A 24,295-nucleotide genomic window follows, 5' to 3' on the forward strand; every position below is an offset into this window, starting at 1 on the left:
AAGGCAGAGGAGGAGGGGGGATCGGGATGGGGAATACATGTAACTCCATGGCTGATTCATGTCAATGTATGACAAAACCCACTGAAATGTTGTGAAGTAATTAGCCTCCAATTAATAAAAAAAAAAAAAAAAAGAAAACTAAAAAAAAAAAATAAAAGGCATAGGATTCATGTTGATGTATGGCAAAAACCATCACAATGTTGTAAAGTAATTATCATCCAATTAAAATAAATGAGTTAGAAAAACCAAAAAAAAAAAAAAAGCCAGAGGTTATAAAAAAAAAAATTTTTTTTACAGAAATTGATTTGATAATCTGCCAAATTTTTTTTTACCACTACATACTTGATATGAACCAGTCAAACAGGATCAAAGTATGATGCTTTAAACGTCACTGCAAAGCCAGCTATAGTCTGCTTTTAGGAGCTGGTCCCTAGCCAAACCTGTTTGGGCTGGACTTGTGTGATTCTTTGCTATTCATTAAGTACCAGAGTCGAATGTTACCAAGAACTGATTGCTCAATTCTGAGAGGTGACAGCCCAGGTAAGCCTAGTCCTGATTCCCATTCCCGTCGCCTGACTACCCACAGTGATGACTGCAGGGTGTGGTCAGACAGTGATGGATATAAGCACTAACGATTTTTCAAAGATTATGTTTACTGATAGAAATACTGTAGTAGGTAATACTTTTAATAAGTACTGCCTCTCTCTCTGGGACTCTGGAACATTTAATGTACTAGCAGTTAACTGATTAAGGAATCACTGTGTCTTTAGAGTGAGTTGCATTATGGTATGGTAGGAAGAGCATGAACCTGCCAAATTCAGAATTCTAGATTTAAATTCCACTTACACGACCATCTAGCTGTATCACTTCAAAAATTCCCTGAACCTCTTTGAGCCTTCCATCTGTACTGGGGCCAATCCGAACCTCACAAGGCTGTTGTGGTGATCAGCAGCAATATAACTGTAGACTGGACCACAGAGCATGCGACTGAGTGCATTGTAGGCTCTCGGTAAGTGGCAGCTCTGATCCCTTAGACGTGGTCTGCAGAGTGTTCTTGTGTTCAAGGCTAGAGCATGCCAACGTTACCTGCCCTGAGGACCTGTGGACTTCTTCCAGTAGCTTGTATGACCATAAGAGCAAAGACCTGTTAAGGAACCATCCAACAGTTCCCTTGGCAATGGTAATTTGCCCCAACTACAGGCTGGAACTAGTCTCACCTGATACATGTGTTGTCATTATGTTTATAACTCTATTTTAAATGTTCACTTGTTTTATTTGTGAAACATGTAATTTTAATTCTGAAACATTTAAGGTTTCAATTTTGAAGCTGTCCTAAAGGAACTAGGAAATAAATGGCACTGTAGAGGCACACTAATAAGATTAAGAGGAAATATCATGATAATGCTGTAACATTTAACTGAAGTATTAACTCCTCTATTTATACCATGGAAATGATTTCTTTTCCTCTCACAGCTCTGAAGAGCCCCGCGGCATTCCATGAGCAGATAAAAAGCTTGGAACGAGCCAGAGTAAGAAATTTTCATTTAAAATGTTCTGCCTCTTTCTTTTGTGTTAAAATACCTGTGGACAAGTAATAATCTTACTCCTACATATGTCAATAGAGAAAATAGAGTGTATTTTCAAGATACATGGTATCCTGGGATAGTTTTATCCTGAAGGTTGGTAGAAAATACAGGACATTCAAATTTTGTTCTTTAAAAGCTAGTAACCTAGTTTTGTACATAAAGGAAAAATCACACTTCTTTCTTGCTTTGGGGGCATAACAAGTTTTTAGAATAATGATGGAACATCTCTGCCGGTTGTTAGCTCTGCAGATGGATAACCCAGGGGATGGATTTACACCAGATCCTTCCTTGGGCGGTTTCCCTCCCAGGTCTGTGTTAGTGGGACATTTGACCAAGGCTGGGAGAATTTGACTGAAGGAGCAGTGTTGCCATATTCAGCTCTGTTTTATTCTTTGAGGTGACTCCATCATAGTTGCATTAAAGTGATGTTTATTATTTTTCTTTAAAGGACCACTATTCTTTTCATTTTATAGGAAACTTCTATCATGCAATATAAAAACGAACATGTTCCACAATTTCCTTAAGAGTTTTCCCAAGATGCAATAATGATCTCTTAGAGTCATATAAACTACAAAACTCATTTTAAAGCCATATTGTTTAGAATTGAATACAGTTCTGAATAAGAAAATATGGTAAAGCCATGAATTCATCAAAGACAATACACTGGAGTTTTTAGGAAATGTGTTATCTAGGTGAATTTTTACTTGACCTGAAGTGTAGATTTTTTTATTTTTAGATACTTATATGTTCAGATCCTCTGTTCAAAAGTCCAAGCTTTTCCAAGTTTTAAAATAAAAGTCAATAAGTGCTTACTTTGTATCAACATAGACTTCAAATCCCTGTACAATTTTGAAGGCTGCAATTTAAGTCCTGTATTGGATAATAGTTTCTCACAAAACTAATTTCTACTCTTTTCTTTCTCTCAAAATCATGACCAAAAGCATATGCAATTTATTTAAATGGAGTTACCTTGAGGAAAAAAAATGTAAAACCACAATAAATCATAAACAATTTATGGTAAAACTTTCTCTTTCTCTATCTAAAAGACCGAAAACTTTTTGAAGCACAAGATTCGGAGTCGACCAGATCGTTCTGAACTTGTCAGGATGCACATTTTAGAAGGTAAAAGTTCTCTTTCTGCTTATCTTGCTACATTTTCTCAAGAAAACAAGTGAGACTTCCACCATTTCTGTTTATTTCGATTTTAATAACTTTTTACCCCACAGGCTGACATCCTGTCAATTGGATAGCAGCATGAAGACCCCAAGCTAAAAGTGTTATGTTAGATACACGGGGAAGGTCCACTTCTCCAAATAACCAATTGATAGACTGAGTCTTCCCTGCCCACTGAGGGTGCTTATAGGTGTCTCTGCCATACTGTTCTGGAAAAACATTCTCCGTCCACATTTCACCAGTGGGCATTGTGTGCCCACTCACCATAAAGGGTGTGATAGACACAAGTCTAACCCTAGATTTTCAACTACTTGGACCCTGTTGTGTCTACCTGGCACAAGCCCATACCTAGCATTTTTCTTTGTTGCTGCTTACCCACAACAATCCAGCTTGATCTGACCATTATCACAAACAAACTCCCCTCAGCCCACCAGATTTTCTCCATGCCTGAGCCTCATCTTTTACAAAGCTGGTAAGGACAATTCCATTCCATCTTTGGTGAGGCCTGTGGCTCAGGTCGTGGCTTTTTCTCTCTAAAGATAAGCCTTCTTGGTACTTCTACCATGAAGTCCCGAGATACATTTTCTTCCATTGTTTTGCTTCACTGACTTAATTTGTTGAGCAAGGCGAGGAGCCTGACCTTGTGATAGCCTTGAGAGTGTGAAACCTTGAGAAGATACAGCAACTTTTCAAACATTTAGAGATAGTTATTAGGTAGGAGGAAGATTAGATTTCTTTTCTCTGGCCTAATAGATAGAATTAGGTTGATATTACAGAGTATTAGATTTTAGCTTAGCATAAAGGTCAGTCAGTTGTCTACAAATAAAATCTTCAGAAAGTGACATGGTTGTCCTTACTAGAGGTGTTGGTTCACTGACCAGCAAGCTATGCACTAGTCGGATGCCCCTCTTCATGGAGCTTACATTCTAGTGGCAGAGAGATTATACGCAGGCAAAACAAGTCAATTACAGATTGTGAAAAGTGCCCTACGGGGAATAAACACAGACTGACACCTTGTAAAGAATGTTGTAAAGCAGTTCCAAGTATCAAGATGGTCCCTAAAACCCCAAGTAGAGTCTCTTCTAATCCAGATAATCTATAACTAGGTAACTATCTTTGTGTCTGGGATGGGAGGCAAGAAGTCTATGCCTTTCTCCACTTCTACTGGACTGAAAAAAGCTTTTCCAGAACTCCAGTGGTAGGGTAGGAGCAGCCACAAGCTGTCAGGGATAAGTGAATCTTCAGAGAATCAAGTTTGCTGGTAAGTAACTTAGTAAATGACTCCTTCTGTGCCTGAAAATATCTGGACCTGTAAGAGACATTTTTGTAGAAATGACACTGCCTGTTTCAATTTGTCATCTGACTGTAACAGGCTTTATTAACATAATTAAAACTAAGGCAAATGCATTTAACTATCAAAAGAAATCATATTTGTTTTTTCTAAAAACAGACTCTTCAGCATTTAAAAACCTAATTATACATAGGAATAAACCATAAGTGATGTCTTTAGGACATCTATTCTGAAGTTGAGATTTTTGAAGTAAGAAAGAATGTCTCATCTATAATTTTAAAAATACCTTAAAACCACCAGCAACTTATTTTTCCATCATCCCAATTTTGATTGAATTGGATGTTTGGCAGGCAGAAGTTTAAATTATTTCCTGAAGTTTTACCTCCCCCTCATGGAGATAGAGATGAAGATGCAGTTAGACCAGAATAGGAGCATACTGAAATGCCAGCCTCTACTTACTTGCTTTTGGAATATCTTCTTCCCAAACATTCCTGATATCACTTGGATAGTGTAAGTGGAAGGGAGGCACAGGCATCTTCAGAATGATTTATATGATCTCCTTCCCCCACTTATCGTCTTCCTGTGCAGTTAGAAGGGCTTTATCTACTAAGATTGGAGCCAGAGTTGTTTTATACAAGAAAAGTACAAAAATGAAATGGACACATATGTTAAGTTATAGAAACATCCATTTATTTACCAATATGCTGACTTAGGACTAAGAACTTTACATGGGGAATCATCTGCAATTTCCATTCATGGTGGATCAAAATGTAAAGATACTTGAAAAGCAGTCTGACTTTTAAGAATCTTAAATTTTATCATTTTTCCCCAAATCTTTTATAGTTGTTAGTTATCCTGATAATGTGAGAGTGATTTTTTTTTAATGACTTGCTTTTATCAAGTCATGTCAAAGCATTTAACTCAGGTTTCCAAGAAATAATAATTTTATTTTTGAAGTTTATGATTTCCCCATAACATTTAGTTAAATTGTGAGTGACGATGGCAATCACCATAGTGATGCGCTGTCTTGTGGACAGCTGAGATTGATTTTTTAAGCACATAAGGTGAAAAGAGAAGTGCTCCGCCGTGCTGAAGGGTAGTTTACTGGCCCTAGGGTCTCTGTGCTTTGGCCCTCAGCCAGGACATCTGACCTACAAAATGAAAAACATCAGACAATCCTGAGGTTACTATAGGGAGTTTCATTAAAAGACCTTCTACTGAATAATTTAAGGAGCAGGCTACTTTCAGCACAATATTGAGTTAACACCAATAGTCAGTCATAAATATTATTTAGAACAATGTAATAAAATGCTAATGAGAATTACCAGAAACACAGGAATTATGCATATATATGCTGTTTATGAGTTACGATATTTATAGTAGTTTCACATCTATTATACAACTTTATGCATTCGTGGGTACATGAGTTGATGCTTCTATATGACAGTTAATTACTGTGTAATTGAATGTCTCAAGGTTATTTATTCAGAAAAAAATCCAAATTTTAATTATTATGAAGGACTCTGAGATGTACAAGAATATGATTTGTAGCTCTTGCCACCAACTCCTGCAGAGAAGCTTATATTCTGAGATACAGTGTCACCCCTTTGAAGAAGTGACTTTCCAATGAAGCCAAATTAAAACTGCAAGCTTCTTGAGCATGGACCGCATCTCTCTCCCCTGTTCATCCTCTGTATCCCCAGTACCTAACAGATGTGAATTTGACCCTCCTATCATAAATAAGCAATAGCAGCACATCGGTTTTGGCTTGAGTTCATATTAATTTGAGTCCAAGGACATCCACATTGTGTGGACAATATAAAGCTTTCCAGGACTAGAAATGTAAATTGCAGATGGGAGCATTCTCAAGCAGTCATTATCTCACCATAAATAAGTTTACACCAGTTTAAATTAGTTAGCCTGAAATAACATTATGGAGTAGAGACAGTAATTCAAGTAATGATTAAACCTGTGTTTCCTCTTTTAGAAACATTTGCAGAGCCGTCCTTGCAGGCTACTCAGATGAAGTTGAAAAGAGCTCGACTAGCTGATGATCTGAATGAAAAGATTGCTCAAAGACCTGGTCCTATGGAGCTGGTAGAGAAAAACATCCTTCCTGTAGACTCCAGTGTTAAGGAAGCAATTATAGGCAAGACTCTTAAAATTTTACTATTTCCTGGGAGACAAAGAAACTTGGAAGTTTTAGATAAGAAAAATCTAATTTTAAAGCCAGCACCAATCATGATTATTGTTTTCTGGGAGATTTAGAAATTAACATTTGTACTTATCTCCATATTATTATTATTGTTATTATTAATAGTATGTATTATAAGATTAGTACCAGTTAACACAGAGATTCCTCTAACAAGAGGTTTAAGTTACCATGACTTATGGGAACATCATATTTTGCATTAGTATGAGTTTAAATCTTAGGCAGTCTATATTCAGTCTTTCTGTGATTCCATTCAATTCCAGAGAAACTGGCCCCAAAAGGTAAGGTGTCAGTACAGCAGCGCCGCTCCATGAGGTGGGACTTATCAACAGATAACACCAGTCAGAGCCCCATCTGGCCTCATAATGTTTTTCAACAGTTGGATCCAAGCAAGCTCCACACATTGTCTTTAGCTGATTATCTCTTAGGTCAGTCTCCTGGGTGGATCTTCTTCCTTTCTTTCCTTTTTATTTGCGGATGAATGAACTTATTTTGTCCTTTAGCACTTCCACACTCTATAGATTTTTCTGAATGCATTTGCATCCCTAGGTGTCATTTAAAAAATTTCTTGTCTCCTGTATTTCCAATCGTTAGTAGTAGGATCCAAAGGCTTGATCTGATTCAGGTTTGGTTTTTCCTCCCCCCGCCCAGGTATTTATCATAGGTAGTTGTGTATTCTCCCATTGTTATGTCCAACTTTTTTTTTAAAAAGCTTTCTTCAGTTCTTATAATGATTAATATTTCTCCTTTTTCATTTTAACCTTAGTATTCCAAGACCAAGATCAATTAAGAATCACTTCTTTCTTTAGGAGTTGGGAAAGAGGACTATCCCCAAACTCAGGGCGATTTCTCATTTGACGAAGACAGCAGTGATGCTTTGTCTCCGGACCAGCCAGCCAGTCAGGAGTCGCAGGGGTCAGCCGCGTCCCCAAGTGAGCCAAAAGTTAGTGAATCGCCATCTCCTGTGACTACAAACACTCCAGCCCAGGTATTGCTCTTCTCGTTTTTAACCCCTAAACCGAGAAAGTGCCTTGTTTTTTATATATCTTGGTAATGCATTTTCACCAGGAAAAAAGTCTGAAAGTGCAGAAAAGCATAGATTTTTCACATGTAACTTAGCTATTCACATTTTCAGTAGATTCTTACATTTTCTTTCTGTTCTGTGTACACAGTGTTACTTTACAGTTTTATAACTCAATTTTTTCATGTAACTTTTTTTGAGTTACAATGCACATATCATAAAATTCACCCTTTTTTTTTTAACCATCTTAACCACTTTAAGTGTACAGGCCTGTAGTCTGTATTCACACTGTTGTGCAGCAGATCTCCAGAACTTTTTTGTCTTACAAAACTGAAGCTAAATTCATTAAACATCAACTGCCCATCCCCCCAGGCCTGGTAAGTACTTCTATTTCAATCTCAATGAATTTGACTACTTTGAATATCTCATATGGCTTATATCATTTAACAGTGTCCTCAGGGTTCTTTTATGTTGTAGAATGTGACAAGATCTCTCCCAAATGTTAGGCTGCATAATATTCCATTTTATGGATATACCACATTTTGTTTATCCATTCATCAGTGAACATGGGATTGCTTCCATCTCTTGGCTGTTGTGAATAATGATGAGTACACGAGTGTGAAAATATCTGTTTGAGACCTTGCTTTTAGTTCTTTTGGGCATATATCCAGAAGTGGGATTGTTGGATCATATGGTAGTTCTATTTTTAAGGAACCACCATACTGCTCTCCATACTGGTTGTAACATTTCACACTCCCACCACCAGTGGAGAAGAAAATGGCAACCCACTCCAGTATTCTTGCCTGGAGAATCCCATGGATAGAGGAACTTGGCGGGCTGCAGTCCATAGTGTCACAAAGAGTCGGACATGACTTAAAGACTAAACAACCACCACCAGTGCACAAGTGTTCCTATTTCTCCGCATCCTCAGCAACACTTGTTAATTTCTGTTCTTTTGATAGCAGTTATTCCAGTGAAACGCAGTAATCTCACTTTGTTTTTATTGAAGTATAGTTAATTTACAATTTTGTGTTAGTTTCAAGTGGACAGCAAAATGATTTTTATACATATAAATATATATGTGTGTATATTTTTTTTTCAGATTCTTTTCCATTAAGTATTAGGAGATATTGACTATACTCAGTTTTCTTTTTTCAATTGGAATATAGTTGGTTTACACTGCTGTGAATCAGGCATATGTGTACATAGATCCCCTCTCCACAGAGCACCGAGTTCCCTGTGCTACAGTAGGTTCTCATTAGTTATCTGTTCTATGCACAGTAGTGTACATATGTCAGTCCCAGCCTCCCCTGTTCATCCCACCCCCACCCCTCCTTGGTATCTATACATTTGTCTCTGTTTGTACTTTGCAAATAAGATCATCTCTACCATTTTTTCTTGATTCCATGCATGTGTGTTAATATAAGATACTTATTTTTCTGACTTCACTCTTTTATGACAGCCTCTAGATTCATCCATGTCTCTGCAAATGGCACAGTTTTGTTCCTTTTTATGGCTGACTAATAAATAGTCCATTGTATATATGTACCACATCTTTATCCATTTCCCTGTTGATGGACATTTAGGTGACTTCCATGTCCTGGCTATTGTAAATACTGCTGCAGTGAACACTGGGGTGCATATATCTTTTTGAATTATGGTTTTCTCTGGGTATATGCCCAGGAGTGGTACTGCTGGGTCATATGGTAGTTGTATTTTTAGTTTTTTAAGGAACCTCTGTACTGTTCTCCATATGGGCTGCCTCAGTGTACATTCCCACTAACAGTGTAGGAGGGTTCTCTTTCTCCACATCCTCTTCAGCATTTATCATTTGTAAATTTTTTTGATAGTGGCCATTCTGACTTGTGTGAGGTGAATGCCTCACTGTAGTTTTGATTTGCTTTTCTCTGATCATTAGTGATGTTGAATCTCTTAATGTATTTGTTGGCCATCTTTGTATGTCATCTTTGGAGAAATGTCTATTTAGGTCTTCTGCCCATTGATTGTAATGTCTCACTGTGGTTTTGATTTGCATTTCTCTAATCATTAGTGATGTTGAGCATCTTTTCATATGCCTTTGGTCATTTGTATATCATCTTTGGAGAAATACCTTTTCAAATCCTTTGCTCTCTTTAAAATCAGATTGCTTTTCTGTTGTTGAGTTGTTGGAGTTCTTCATATGTTCTCGTTATTAACCCCTTAGCAGATATATGATTTGCAAATACTGTCTCCGTCTTTTTAAGTTTGATCTAGTCCTCTTTGTATATTTGTGGTTATGTGACCTGTGTTTTTGGTGTCAGACTAAGAAATCATTGCCAAATTCGGCGTCATAAATTAGATTGTTTTGGATTGATTGGATCCTGTTGTCTTCTAAGATTTTCGTAGTTTGGGGGTCTTAAATTTAGGTCTTTAATCGATTTTCATTTTTGTATATAAGATAAAGATCCAAATTCATTCTTTAGCATCTATATATCTATTTTCCCCAGCACCATTTGTTGAAAAGATTGTTCCATCCCCACTGAATAGTTTTGGCACTGTTGTCAAAGATCATTTGGTCATATATAAGAGAATGTATTTACATGCTTTCTATTCTTTTGCATTGGCCTGTATCTCTGTCTTTATATCAGTATCACACTATTTTGATTGCTAGAGCTTCATAGTAAATTTTAAAATCAGGAAGTGTGAGATCTCCAACTTTTATTCTTTTTTTTCAAGATGGCTTTGGCTACTTGGGGTCCCTTGAGATTCCATGTTAACGTTAGGATGAATTTTTCTATTTCTGTTAAAAAAAAAAAAAAAAGGCACTGGGAAAATTCAACCTTTTAAAGTGTATAATTCAATGCTTACTAGTATATTCACAGATTTGTGCAACTCGCACACTATCTGATTCCAGAACACTTTCATCCTTCCCAAAAGAAGCCCATACATATCCGCAGTCACTCCACTTGGCCCTAAGCAACCATCAGTATACTTTCTGTCTGGATTTACCTACTCCAGACATTTCCTTTTTTTTAATAAATTCTGGAACCATACAATACATCATCTTTTGTGATTGGCTTCTTTCACTTAGGTGTAATGTTTTTAAGGTTCAGCCATGTTGTAGCATGTACCAGTACATCATCCCTTGTTATGGCTGAGTAATGCTCCATTGTGTTGATACACCACATTTTGTTTATTCATCAGTTAGTGAACATTTGCTATTATGAATAATGGTGCTATGAACACTTGTAGACAAGTTCTTTATGTGGACATATGTTTTCACTTCTCTTGGGTATATACCTTGGAGTGGAATTGCTGTGTCATATGGTAACCTTATGTGCACCTTGCTTGTAAACCTTAGTATTTAACTGAATTGATACACTGTATCTCTGTTAACCAATTCCTTATTGTTAGTTAGTGGTGTTTTAGTCATTAATTCTTGGAACCTCATGGACTAGCCCACCAGGCTCCTCTGTCCATGGGATTCCCCAGGCAAGAATACTGGAGTGGGTTGCCATTCCCTTCTCCAGGGGATCATCCCAACCCAGGGGTCAGACTCCAGTCTCCTGCATTGCAGGCAGTCTTTACCATCTGAGCTACTAGGGAAGTCCCTAGAATTGTTTCCTATTTTTCACTACACCCTGGTTTTTTAATACATACATAGTGGGCACCTGTCTGATTCTCTCTTTGAATAATTACTAGATACTACATGAATTTGAAACCTTATGTTAGGCAAAAGATAGGCACTTCAACTGCCTTCCAAGAAAGAGTTCCACAGTCACTTGTCTTTACCACAAATAGGTAATATCATTTCTTCAAACCCTGTACACTGGAGATTGGAATGTTTTATTTGGCCACTTGATTTTGGTTATACTTAATTTATTCAACAAATATTTAGCAAGCACCTACTATGCATCAGATTATATATGAGTATTCAATCTAGTGCATGCAAAAGAATCTAATATTTTTTAATAATTACACTGGAAATTCACATTTCTTATTTCTTCAATGAGTGTTTGTGTTTCTTTTGGTTTTATAAGAACTTTCAGGCTGCACATAATTTGTTTTTCCTCTTTATCATGTTTTTCCCTTACTGAAATTTTAATAGTATTTAGTTATTTTAAAAGTTAAGACTTGAACCACTTAATGTGATGGGTCAAGTTCAGTAGGAAATGGTCTTACTAAAACCAAGCATCATAGAATTTTTGAATTGTACAGGAATTTAGCAATAATCTGCCCTCACCCTTTCACCAGGGGAGGCCTCGGTTCAGAGTAGTACAGAAGTTTGGGGATTAAAAATGTTTGCATATTTTCTTACAGCATTTCTTCTCATTCATGAATAGCTATTTGTTAGGGACTGTGTGTTTCAACATTATCTTCTGTACTGCATTTATCACCATTATCTGAAATAGAGGTGTGTATCTTTAATGCCGAGCACCGGGCCTGGTACAGAAAGAGTGCTTAGTAGAATTCAGCACCATGAGCGCTGACTGATGCCAGCTTGTAGAATCAGTGTTTCTGTCCTCCCATTTGAGAGTAGAGCGTCTCCCACTTGGAGCTGTCAGAGGTAGTTGGAGGAACTACACTTTATACTCTCCTGTCAGAGTTTACAGGGCAAGTGTGACTGGCCCCACAGCTTCACTGGAACCTGACCTGGAAGAAAGATGAGGGTCAGCGACCAGCCTATGGTCCAAGATCTAAGCAGGCAGGAAAGGAGAGAAGGGAGACCAGCCCCTACTGTTCTTACATATTGGCTGCACCCTGGTTTTGAACTTTAAAAATAGGGCTAAAAAGAATGTCAAATATGCAAGTTAGTACCATTAGAAAACAGTTCTAGTTACCCATTTGGGTTGTTTGTTCTCTGTTTCTGTCTGAGTAGGTCAGGACATCAGACAGCTATTAGCATGGTCTTAGCTTTTACTAATAGAGAATTTCTGTCACCTCAGTTATCTGCCTGGTAACAGCCTCGTGACGGTTCCACCTGTAAGAAACTAAGTTTATAAGTGAGAAACTTCAATCAGAGGCAGTCCCACCAGTGGACTGACATTCCAGAATTCCTTGAAGGAAAACTGGAAGGGAGAACAATTGTGTTTCTTGAAGAATAAATACAGCCTATTTCTTGTCAGTGCAGCACACATGAAGCCTTAGGTCATTCATGAACTTAAACATTAATTTTCATAGCACTCTTTAGTGTTGCTCCAATGCCACTTCTGTCTGCTGTTTACTTGTCACTAGTGCCTTTGGAAGAAGACCCACTTTAGAGAATGGTACGTTCCTACTTACACATTCAGGTAAAAGAGCCTAGAATCAGGGCTGGCTTACAGCACCTTTCCCATTACATAATTCTTGTACTATATGCCTTGAAACCTTCTTCAATTGTGTGTCCTTTATAAAATTCCCTTTCAGTATTTTACTGTTTATAAGTAAGGAATCTGACAAAGATTCTTAATACTATACACTTTATTCTTATTCATGTAATTAAATAAGCATCTCCATGTTAACTGTACTGTACTGATGTCAGAGAAAGATAATCCTTAAGTAGGATTGTAAGTATGTTGTAGATATTTGTTTTTGTCTTTTTAATCAACTACAGAAGCCAATTTTAATGCCTGTAAAGTCTGTGGTTTTTGTGTCTAGAACTGATAATTAGGTTTTGCTTTGGGAAATTCTATACTTTATTTTCACTGTTATCTCATGTTTGTTTTTAAAATTTGTCTAGATATCTCACTTGATATATAAGTAAAATGTATTAATCTTCCTAAATATAATTACTTTCACATTTGTAGTTTAAGGGAAAGTATCAATACCTGAGGGACTTCCCAGGTGGCATTAATGGTAAAGAACTCGCCTGCCACATCTGCAGCATAAGAGATGTGGGTTTGATCCCTGGGTCGGGAAGATCCCCTGTAGGAGGAAATGGCAACCCATTCCAGTGTTCTTACCTAGAGACTCCCATGGACAGAGGAGCCTGTCAGACTACAGTCCTTAGGGTCACACACAGTCAGACACGACTGAAGCAACTTTGCATGCATGCACATCAGTACCTGAAAACATTGCTTCTCGTTAGACATCAAGTTTCCAGAGAGCAGGGATAGGCCCTCATTTTGTTTTGGATGTTCTTTGAGATTCTGAGTTTTTAATCTTTAAAATGGAAATTCAGAAAAAGGAAATTCAGTATAGGAGTTTGATGGTGAATTTAGTTACTATAGACCAGTGGTCCTCAAATTGCCTGTAGTGAAGGGATAATATGTTTTTTTATATAGTTTAATTTCCACAATATAGTTTAATTTCCAATGTATTGTGGACTAATCCTTTTGTAACATAAAGTAAAAGTAGAGTGACATCAGCTTTCCTAAGACTTCTGTCCTTGTCACTGGCAGGTAACTGAGGTCCACAGACCACACTTTTGAGAGGCTCTGACATAGATTTCACTTTGCTTCTTGTTTACCTGAACCAGGTTTTTTCATATGGTGATTGATCATCATTTTATGCTACACATTTAATCCTGTGGCTTAAACACATTTTTCTAATTTTCCTGGTCAATTCTTTTCTTACTTGGCCTCATATAAAGTCCAAGACTTACTCAGGGAATTTCTTTAAAGTTCTTTAAAAGTTATACTTACGGATAATTCGTTGAGAGCAAATTGGGCTCAGGATTTCTATATGCCTTGCTTTATTGCAAAATGTCTCATGACATATAGTCTCCTTAATTCTTTTTCAGAGCACACGGATAGATACCAGAAGTTTAAGTCCTACAGGAAAAGTATTCAAATAAAAGAAACATTTCCTCCAAAAAAAATTTTTAACACATAATATCTAGACAAAAAACATTTTTCAGACACTTTTATAATCCCAGTGCTAAAAAGCTAATGACCTCACAATGTGAACAATATAATATACCACTACATCCTTCCTTCAAAATGTAAATTCTTTGAAATATGTATTTCTGTGTGGTCTGTAAAGAGACCAAAACTGCTTTTCCTTGGACTTTTTAAAATTCTGATCAAAGTACATCTGGAAAGGAATTTGCCAAAATATTAATAAAACACACATCACATACTAGAGCTCTATTTTATGCTGAGACAACTCTTGAACAATGGAAAGCTGTAGAAAATTAAGAACAGCAAGCCACATGTGTGTGCCAGGAGCTGTGACACTGGTCCTTTTAAATGGAGGACTCTTTTTCTCTCAGTAATTTCTTAAGCCATTTAAATAATCATTTATTATAAACACCCAGATGTTTAACTGAAAGTATGATCTAACAGGATCTGTGTTCATTTTCAAATTCAAGGTAGTATTGAAAGGAACCTTGTTCATCTCTTACCCTCTATTTTCAAGAAGACAAACTTAAGGGAATTTGGTAAAATATTTTTTCCCATTGTTTCAAGTAATGTTCAGGTAGATGACCTTTTGCCAAATAATAGAGACATTTTAGGTTTAAGCTAACAAAGAGAATGAGCAAGGTCTAATATGTAAACCAGGTACACATATAATAAATAATCAAAGTTAGACTAGCTTTCATTGCAAATACTTATCAATAAAGGCCTGAATAGAACATCAAAGACATTGGCTTGAATTTCTATTATTACTCCTTCAGTTGTGCTTTTTATAACTTACCATATCATGAGGAAGGAGTCTGCCACTAGTTATAGAGTTTTGAGCTGAGTTCCAACATTAACTGCGAAGTTGTTTTCCATCCCAGTTCTTGACTCAGTTCTGTGACCAACAGGAAAGTGCCTAAAATAGTGCATTATGCAGAATAGGCCTTTCTCATTTATTAATAAATAAATCTTTATTGAATATAATTGAGATGATGATAAAAATAATGGCCAACGCTTGCTGAGCGCTTACTTAAGTGTCATTCAGGCACTAAACAACTTACTTTGCATGTATTATCTGGGGCAGATGTCATGAAAAAGCATCTATCTGGCCTGCATAGGATTTGAACAAATGACTTTGTTCTAATTAGGCGAACAGTATGATACTCTTCTTAAGACTGTTTTCCAGCACATCATCCTGTGTTATCCTCTTATGATTGATAGTGACAACTATTCTATTGCCATCCATACATAACATTTTTTTGTCTACTATATAGTCTCACATAGTTCAGATACCAAAAATGAATAACAGCAATTTTATTCTTTATTTTACTTTCACATTCTGACCCGTAAGAGGCACTTTAACCAACTTGTGAATCACCAACATGGTCACACCAAGGTTGTAATAGACATTCCACATGATTCTGTAGAATATAATAAATAATATGTGACAACTTTATAAAGAGGACTGTATTTTTTAAAAGTGGACATTGCCTGTAGGTTTTCCAAAGTTGATCCTAAAGTATATGAAATTGTTATGAAGTTACCACCAAAAGTAACAAATTCATTAATGATTAGAATAGTTGATTCTCTGACTAATCACTCTTCTGCTGTGTGGTTCTACTTTATAATCATTCATAGTATTGGTTATAATTGAGCTATAAAAAGTCAGAAATACTAAATGCATAGATTCACATTGAGATTGTTACACACATATTTGCTACTTACTACTATCTCACTACAAAAGATAATGCCCATAAACAAAGGAAGGTCCAGTCCCTCATTCTCTCACAGAAGCAGTAAGTAAACCACAGGCTAAAATAATTTTATAGAGCTCTGGAAACCAGTCAGAGATCTACATCAACCAAACACCCAATTAAGAAAAAGCCACATTCAAAAACATAGAACATTGCCATGGTGTTTTCACTCATCCTTTCCCACTCTTAGCACAAAGGAAGTAGCCCAATACCCAGTTCCCTCCCTCAGGATGGAAGAAGTAGAGCAGAACTTGTTTGCAATATGCTGGCCTGTTGTGGGCTAGGTAAGGGACTCGTTTCTGATTTGTTTGACTCAGACTGGGGAAAGTGCATAGTTTGGATCTCAGGCTAGCCGAAGCTATAGAAGGTAGTGGCAGGAACCATTATCACATGAAAACTGTAGAGTAGCCAGCAGACCCACAGACACCTGAGGGCAACAGATTACAGATCAAAGAATACAATGAAAGTGTTAGTTGCTCAGTCTTGCCAGACTCTTTGTGACCCCATGGACAGTAGCCCACTAGGCGCCTCTGTCCTTGTAATTTCCCAGGCAGAAATACTGGAGTGAGTTGCCATTTCCTTCTCCAGGGGATCTTCCCAACCGAGGGAATAAAACAGAACTCTTAATGCCCAGAGAAGTCAGGATGAGACTCTGGGAAATGAAGACATGCGAGGCCCATAAAATTAGTGAAGGTCTTCAACAACAGTCTGCAAAGACTGGGAGAGGTAGATGTTTTCTCGCATGCCCAATTTTAAACCAAAGATACAACCAAAAGAAAAAAACAGGCATACAAAGCAACAGGGAAATATAGCCCATTCAAAGCAAGAAAATAATCTCTAGAAACTATCCCTGAAGAAACATGTCAGACTTCCTCAACAAAGAAAGACTTTAAATAACTGTCTTAAACATGCTCAAAAAGCTAAAGGAAAACACAAGCAGTGAACTGAAAGAAATCAGGGAAATAATATATGAACAAAATGAGAATATCAACAAAAGTTGTTTTTAAAAAATCATGGAGCTGAAAAACACACTAACTGAACTGAAAAGTCCATCAAAGGGGTTCAACAGCAGACTCAGACAGCAAACTTGAAGACAGGTCATTTGAAATTATGGAGTCTAAGGATAAAGAGAATGAAAAAAGTAAACAGAGCCTAAGGGACATGTGAGATACCAGCAAGCTGATCAGTTGGGGCGTTATGGGAGTCCCAGAAGAGAAGAGAGAAAAGGGGCAGAGAAATTAATTTAAGAAATGATGGCCCAAAACTTGTCAAATTTGAGGCAAGAAATGGACATACAAACCCAAGAAGCTCAATGAACTCCAAAGAGAATAAACCCAAAGAGATTCATACTGAGACACATTATATAATCAAACTATCAAAAGTCAAAGGCAGAATCTTGAAAGCAGCAAGAAAAGTCACTTATCACATATAAGTGGCAATTCCCCAGTAAGAATATAAGTGGATTTCTCAGAACACTGCAGGCCAGAAGACGTATTTCAATGCTATATTTAAGTGCTGAAAGAAAATTTGTCAACCAAGAACTCTTTATCAGCCAAACTGTCCTTTATAACTGAGTGAGAAATTAAAACAATAAAGCCAGACAAATATCAAATGAGTTCATTATCATTAGACTTGCCCTATAAGAAATGTGCTGCTGCTGCTGCTAAGTCGCTTCAGTCGTGTCTGACTCTGTGCGACCCCATAGACAGTAGTCCACCAGGCTCCGCTGTCCCTGGGATTCTCCAGGCAAGAACACTGGAGTGGTTTGCCATTTCCTTCTCCAGTGCATGAAAGTGAAAAAGTGAAAGTGAAGTCGCTCAGTCGTGTCTGACTCTTCTCGACCCCAGGGACTGCAGCCTACCAGGCTTCTCCATCCATGGGATTTTTCCAAGCAAGAGTACTGGAGTAGGGTTCCATTGCCTTCTCCGATAAGAAATGCTAGAGAGTCCTTAAGTTGAAATAAACAGATGCTAGATAGTTAACTCAAAGCCATTCAGAAACATGAAGTTCTCTGGTAAAAAAGTAAATACATGGACAAATATAAGGAATGGTATTATAATTTCTGTATATAACTCCACTTTTTATTTTCTATTGGAATTATGCAACAGATGCACAAAAAATTATAAATCTGTTAATGGCTACATAATATATAATGATGTAATTTGTGACAATAATATAAAGTGGGGAGATGTGGCTATAAAAGTAGTTCTTGTATATAACTGAAATTGGTATCAATATAAGTTAAACGTCATAGCTTTAGGATGTTATGTGTAATTCATATGGTAATAACAAAAAACATATCTATAGGATGTATATCTTTAGGAAATGAGAAAGGAATCACTGCAAAAAGTCAACCAAACACACAAGTGTAAAGACATGCTCTTGGATTAGAAAACTTAACATTGTGCTGATGCCAGTACTACCGAAGAGCAATCTATGGATTCAGTACAATTCCTGTCACAATCCCAATCACAAAACAGTGTGGTTTAGGCATAAAAAGACACATAGACCAATGGAACAGAATCGAAAACCCAGAAATAAGTCTTCATATATTTGGTCAAATGATTTTAAGATAAAGTGTCAAGGTCACTCAGTCTCAAGGAAACAAGACAGTCTTTTCAACAAACTGTGTTAAGAAAACTCGATGTCCACGTGCCAAAGAATGAAGTTGGATCCTTACCTAACACCATATATGAAGATTAATTCAAAATGATCAAAGACCTGAACATAAGAGCTAGAACTGTTAAAAACTCTTGAGGGGAAAAAAAAACAATAGGGGAAAGCCTCATGACACTGAATTTGGCAATGATTTCTTAGATATGACACCAGGCAACAAAAGAAAAAATAGATAATTAGGCTTCATCACGGAGAAGGCAATGGCAACCCTCTCCAGCGTTCTTGCCTGGAGAATCCCAGGGACGGGGGAGCCTGGTGGGCTGCCGTCTATGGGGTTGCAGAGAGTCGGACACGACTGAAGCAACTTAGCAGCAACAGCAGCAGGCTTCATCAAAATTAAAACCTACATCAAAGCACACTATCAACAGAGTGAAAAGCAACCCATAGCATGGGAGAAAAATCATGTATCCAGTAAGGGGCTAATATTCAGAGTATATAAAGAACTCTCACAAATAACAGGAAAAAAACCTGATTTTTAAATGAGCAAAGGACTTGCATAAACATTTCTTCAAAGAGGATATATAAAGACTAACAAACAAATGAAATAATAGTCAACAACACTAATCACTAGAGATGCAAATCAAAACCACAATGAGATATCACCTCATACCATTAGAATAGCAAATATCAAAACGAACAGAAATTAACAAGTTGTCAACAAGGATGTGGAAAAATTAGAACCCTTGTTCACTGTTGGTGGAATTGTGAAATAAGTGGTGCAAATTGCTATAGAAATTTGGTATGGCAGTTCCTCAGAAAGTTAAAAACAGAATTACCTTATTAGCAATTTCATTTATGGGTATATGGCCAAAAGAACTAAAGCAGTGATTTGAATATCAGTTTGTACACCCATGCTCCTAGCAGCATTAAAAGTAACCCATGTGTCCATCAACAAATGAATGGATAAACAAAATGTGGTATATATACAGTGGAGTATTATTCAGCCTTAAAAAGAAGGAAATTCTCCATGGCTGATTCATGTCAATGTATGGCAAGAACCACTACAATATCGTAAAGTAATTAGCCTCCAGTTAAATAAATAAATTTTAAAAAAAGAAGAAGGAAATTCTGACACAAGCTACAAAATGGATTAACCTTGAGGACACTATACTAAGTGAAATAAGCCATCCACAAAAAGAAAAATGTATGATTCCACTCTAAATGTAGTTAAATTTATACATATAGAAAGTAGATGGTGGTTGCTGGGGAGAAGGGAGGATGGAATATTGTTGTTTAATGAGCACAGAGTTTCAGTTAGGGATGATGAAAACGTTCTGAAAATGAATAGTAGTGATGGTTGCAGAACAATGTGGATGTATTAAATGACATACAGTTATACACTTTAAAATGGTTTAATTGGTAAATTTTACATATATTTTACCACCATTTTTTAAAAAGTAATAGATTTTTTTAAATGAGTGACGCATGTCAGTCCTCACTACTGTCAGATATTCAAGTACCAGCCGAACGTCCTCTAGCTACCATGCCAGTGGATTTTAATGTTCAGCTATTCTATAAATGATATGCTTAAACTTACAACTGTGTAATACAGAAACAAGGGGTCAGTGTTAGGTGATATGTTTTAATGAAGCTGACATTTTACATAAACTATCCATCTGCTAAATATACAAAGCATATATTTTTGATTTGTATTTGACTCATTTTATCTGAGGCTTGGAATATGGAAATATTTAAAGAATAATTGCATCTTGAATTTCTTATTTGCATACTGCCATCTTAAGATCTCTGCTACATCCTAAGTTGAAAACACATTTATTGTAGATTTAAAGTCTACAGTACAAAACACTTTTGTTTTTAAATATCTAGTTTCTATCCCTCCAGATTGTATAAAGAAATTCTAATGAAAAAGGAACTTACAAGAGATGAATGATTGGTTTTTGGCAAGTGTTACATCTTTTCAGAAGGAGCCAGTGCAGATACATGAAACATAAAACTCTAATCAGCTTAAACACTTGCTCTGAACTTACTTTTTTCTTTTGTAGCAAACTTTTCTATAGTGATTTCTAATATGAGAAAGAAAGTGGAGTCGCTCAGTCGTGTCCGACTCTGCGACCCCATGGACTGTAGCCTACCAGGCTCCTCTGTCCATGGGATTCTCCAGGCAAGAATACTGGAGTGGGTTGCCATTTCCTTCTCCAGTCTTTAATATTTGAAGTGCTTTCTTTTGAGTTTTATGTAAAGTGTAAGTATCCATCATTAAAAAATAATGTTTTCCTATTTCATGTTACAATGACAACCATTGTCATGAGACCAGAAGTTGTGAAAAGAACAGTGTATCAGATCCAGTAAAACAAAGCAAAGTTTGCAACTTTTTTGTTTTTTGGGAGAAAAGATTCTCAATCATTTTTTTTTTTTTTTTTTTTTTTTAATTTTTTTATTTTTCAGTGGGTTTTGTTATACATTGATGTGAATCAGCCATAGAGTTACACGAATTCCCCATCCCGGTTTGAGATTAAATTTTTAATAGTCCATAAGGTGAATTTAGATCTTGATGTTGATGAAGCATTAAGATTTTAACATATTGCTCAATTTACTGTAGAACAAAATAAGTGCAGTATTCTCTATGCCTTGGATATTCTTTTAGTCCTTTTTGGAATACTTTCATTTCCAAAATAATAATATTGAGACTTTTGGGGTAATTCTAGTCACTGGAATTCCAACATCTAGATATATGATAGAAGATGGGAGAGTAGCGGGGAGGAGGTTTCCTTTCTAAGGCACATAAAAAAGACCAGCAATATGTAAAGAAGCATTTAGATATTTCTCCCTTTTTAACCAGAATTTATCTTCCCATTAGGTAAAATTAACAATTAGTTTACCTCAGTTGAGTTATGCGGGAGTCTGTGGTTTTCTAGGTTAGCAGAGTCAAACTAAAATGCCAAAAAAGCTAAAAGATGGAAGCATTAAGACAGAAGTCAATCAGACAAGGTCTAGAAGTAGAGGCCATACATTTTCATAAATATTACAGTTGATACCACATTTATTAAGACTGCTCTTTAATAAATCATTACTATCATATCACTCAATAGGGGCTAGATTGGTAAAATAGCTTGCTAGTTTAGTAGAATTTATCTGCAAGGAAATACATATTTCAAATTTCAAATATCTGGTTCTGCTTCATATGCCAGTTATTCAATAGCCAAAGAATGTTCTTCCCCTGTGTGAAAACTGACCCAAAGATAAGTATTCAAGTTTTCCAAAAAAAACAAAAAGAGTACATGAAAGAGAAATAGGTGACATAAAGCCACATCCCTTAAAGCAGGGATCCACAGGTCATCATCATTCACTGCATGTCAGAGGTTCACTGAGGAGCCAGCTATCTCCGGGCTCTTTGGGGACAGAAGTCACCCTGGAACATAGGTGTCAAGACTCATGGAAGAATCCCTTCATTTCTGTTTGAAGATGAAATTGAATGTGGCCACCTTCAAAAAGTCAAGTCTTTTGTATCGCCAACGCTTACTGTTAACTACTAGTTACTTAAAAACGTAAATCAATGACAAAGTGAAAGCACAATTCAGCGAGAGAAGCGACATGGATATGGACATCTGACTGCACCCACCCACATGTCCCAGGCTCATCAGGCCTGGAGTGACCCAGCATGAGTAACGCCACCAGGAATTTCCATTCACCCACTGAACAAATATTTATTGAGTAACTAGTATGTGCCAGACAGTAAAGAATCTGCCTGCGATGTAGGAGACGCAGGAGACTTGGGTGTGACCCCTGGGTTGGGAAGATCCCCTGAAGAAGGGAATGACAACCCACTCCAGTATTCCTACGTAGAGAATTCCATGGACAGAAGAGCCTAGTGGGCTATACAATCCACACGATTGCAAAGAGTCAGACACAACTGAGCAACTTCAGACCAGATGAGACAGTATGTGCCAAGCTTCATATTTCTTGCAGCTAATAGCCCTCAGAGTTTTCAGGTCATTTATTTTAAGGAGGCAAAATACAGTTTGCTATTTTTAAACTCAAATACTTCAACAAGAGAACTGATTTTGATTGTTGTAATGAATTTGAGAGTTGTTCAGGGAAATAGAAATGATAAAGACATTTTCTCTTAAGATAAGGCAAGGTCCAAGTAGTAATCAATATGCAACATTTAACTGATTTATTATAATAGTACTTTCTCTTTCCAGGAAATGAATACTTACACTGTACTTACAGAAGATTGCTAGTGGGAGTGGTTTTGGGGGACTTTATTATTATATGACCCCAAATTGAGATTCAGTAATTGCTGGATTTGGCCTAGGCAACAAACTCACTTCTTGCTCTAAGTGTGAGGGGACTGTCAATGCATACAGGTCAGTCCTATTAGAATATATTCTTCAGATTTTCCTCTGTTGCAAGAACTGGGGGGCGGTAGTTAACAAGAGCACTAATCAGGTTTGGAAACAGGAACAGAAGCTGTCGAGCACTTTTTAGGACACGTGGATCGGGCCTACCAGAAGTGGATGCTTTCTTACCAGAGGCTGCCTGACCATGGACCTGGGGTGAGGTTGAGGGGATTCATGGGCCGGTAGTGACAACTAAGCATCACGTCTGAATTAGCCCAGATTAGTGTGACCTATAGGGCAAAACAGCCTTTTGAGTACCGTGTCCTGTTTCAATCATTTTTATGAGTCGTGGACTTTCTTTCTGCCAAAAAAGGGCGGTTCTGACCATAGTTCTAAGGAAACACTAGAGTTTTGTGAATCCAGCCTTATTTAGCTTTAGCTTCTCGTTGCTATCAGGGCAAAAACTAAATCATTGGCTCAATGGACGTAAAGCAAGTTATTCCACCATCTATGTCTCAGACATAATACCATATTTTTCTTCTGTTTCTTTTCTTTTCTGTTTCTTTTCTAACTTTTCTGTTTTCACTGTTAATGATTTCACAGACTTGTCTCCTTTCTGCCTTTTCTGCCAGTTTACTCCAGTGTCCCCAGCAGTTCCTGAATTCTTGAAAACTCCCACTGCGGATCAGCCTCCCCCACGGTCCACAGCACCCGTCCTCCCCGCAAGCACCACGTCCTCAGCGAAGCCCGGGCCAGCACTGGTGAAGGTAGGTACCCTGCATGCATGCAACCCTCAGCGACTTCACCTTCAACTGTGGTGTCTAGCCCTGAGCACGGAGGACAGAGGCTGTGTCCATATTGCCCAGCCTGCCTTTTAGTCAAGCCTTGAAAACAGAACCTCAGAAGGACTTGCTCACCCTAGCCTTCATAACTGAAACCACCACCTTCAACAAATGACTCTCGTTAGATGGTCACAGAAGAACATCACAGAATTCAGTCTGTATAAAACAACTACAGCAGTGAAGAAAGAGTTTAGAAATCATTTTATCAGCAGTTCCCAATTCAGTTTCCACCAGGCCCGTAAGACGAAACTCAAGGGGAAGAAAGAGAGACTTTAGCACTTGGGATTCATGAATCTCACACACAGATGTCTGTAATGGTAATGTGATTTCAGACTTCTATACACAAAGTCAAATTCAGCAGTATTACAGATATATTATGTGACAGGTTAAAGGTTTTCAAGAAGAAAATACGTGTTTTATGTTTTTTTTTTGTTTGTTTAGTAGATTTGGCCTGATACAGCTTGGTTTGTTCTTCAGAGAAGCTGCAGATTTATGGCACTGTTCCCTGCATTTTACTTGGTCAAAATAATTTTTTAATGTGGATTTAGAACCGCTAAATAAAGGAGGGGGAGCTGTAACCTGAGAAATAGTTTAATCATTTCAGATGTGGCTTTTGCCAAAACGAGCAGAACACAGATC

At 37.2% G+C, this 24,295-nt stretch overlaps 1 protein-coding gene across 15 annotated transcripts in view; it reads left to right on the forward strand.

Annotated features, from left to right (window-relative positions):
• Positions 1-24,295, forward strand: part of MRTFB (myocardin related transcription factor B) — a 208,143-nt gene that overhangs the window by 158,139 nt on the left and 25,709 nt on the right. For all 15 annotated transcript variants that reach the window (XM_065924362.1, XM_065924354.1, XM_065924356.1 and 12 more), the window contains 5 exons: positions 1,474-1,529; positions 2,633-2,708; positions 6,038-6,199; positions 7,072-7,250; positions 23,447-23,581. In XM_065924362.1, the coding sequence (XP_065780434.1) occupies positions 1,474-1,529; positions 2,633-2,708; positions 6,038-6,199; positions 7,072-7,250; positions 23,447-23,581 (608 nt within the window). The remainder of the gene's footprint in view (positions 1-1,473; positions 1,530-2,632; positions 2,709-6,037; positions 6,200-7,071; positions 7,251-23,446; positions 23,582-24,295) is intronic.

This window comes from Muntiacus reevesi, chromosome 2 (genome assembly GCF_963930625.1).
Source record: "Muntiacus reevesi chromosome 2, mMunRee1.1, whole genome shotgun sequence".
Taxonomy (NCBI): domain Eukaryota; kingdom Metazoa; phylum Chordata; class Mammalia; order Artiodactyla; family Cervidae; genus Muntiacus; species Muntiacus reevesi.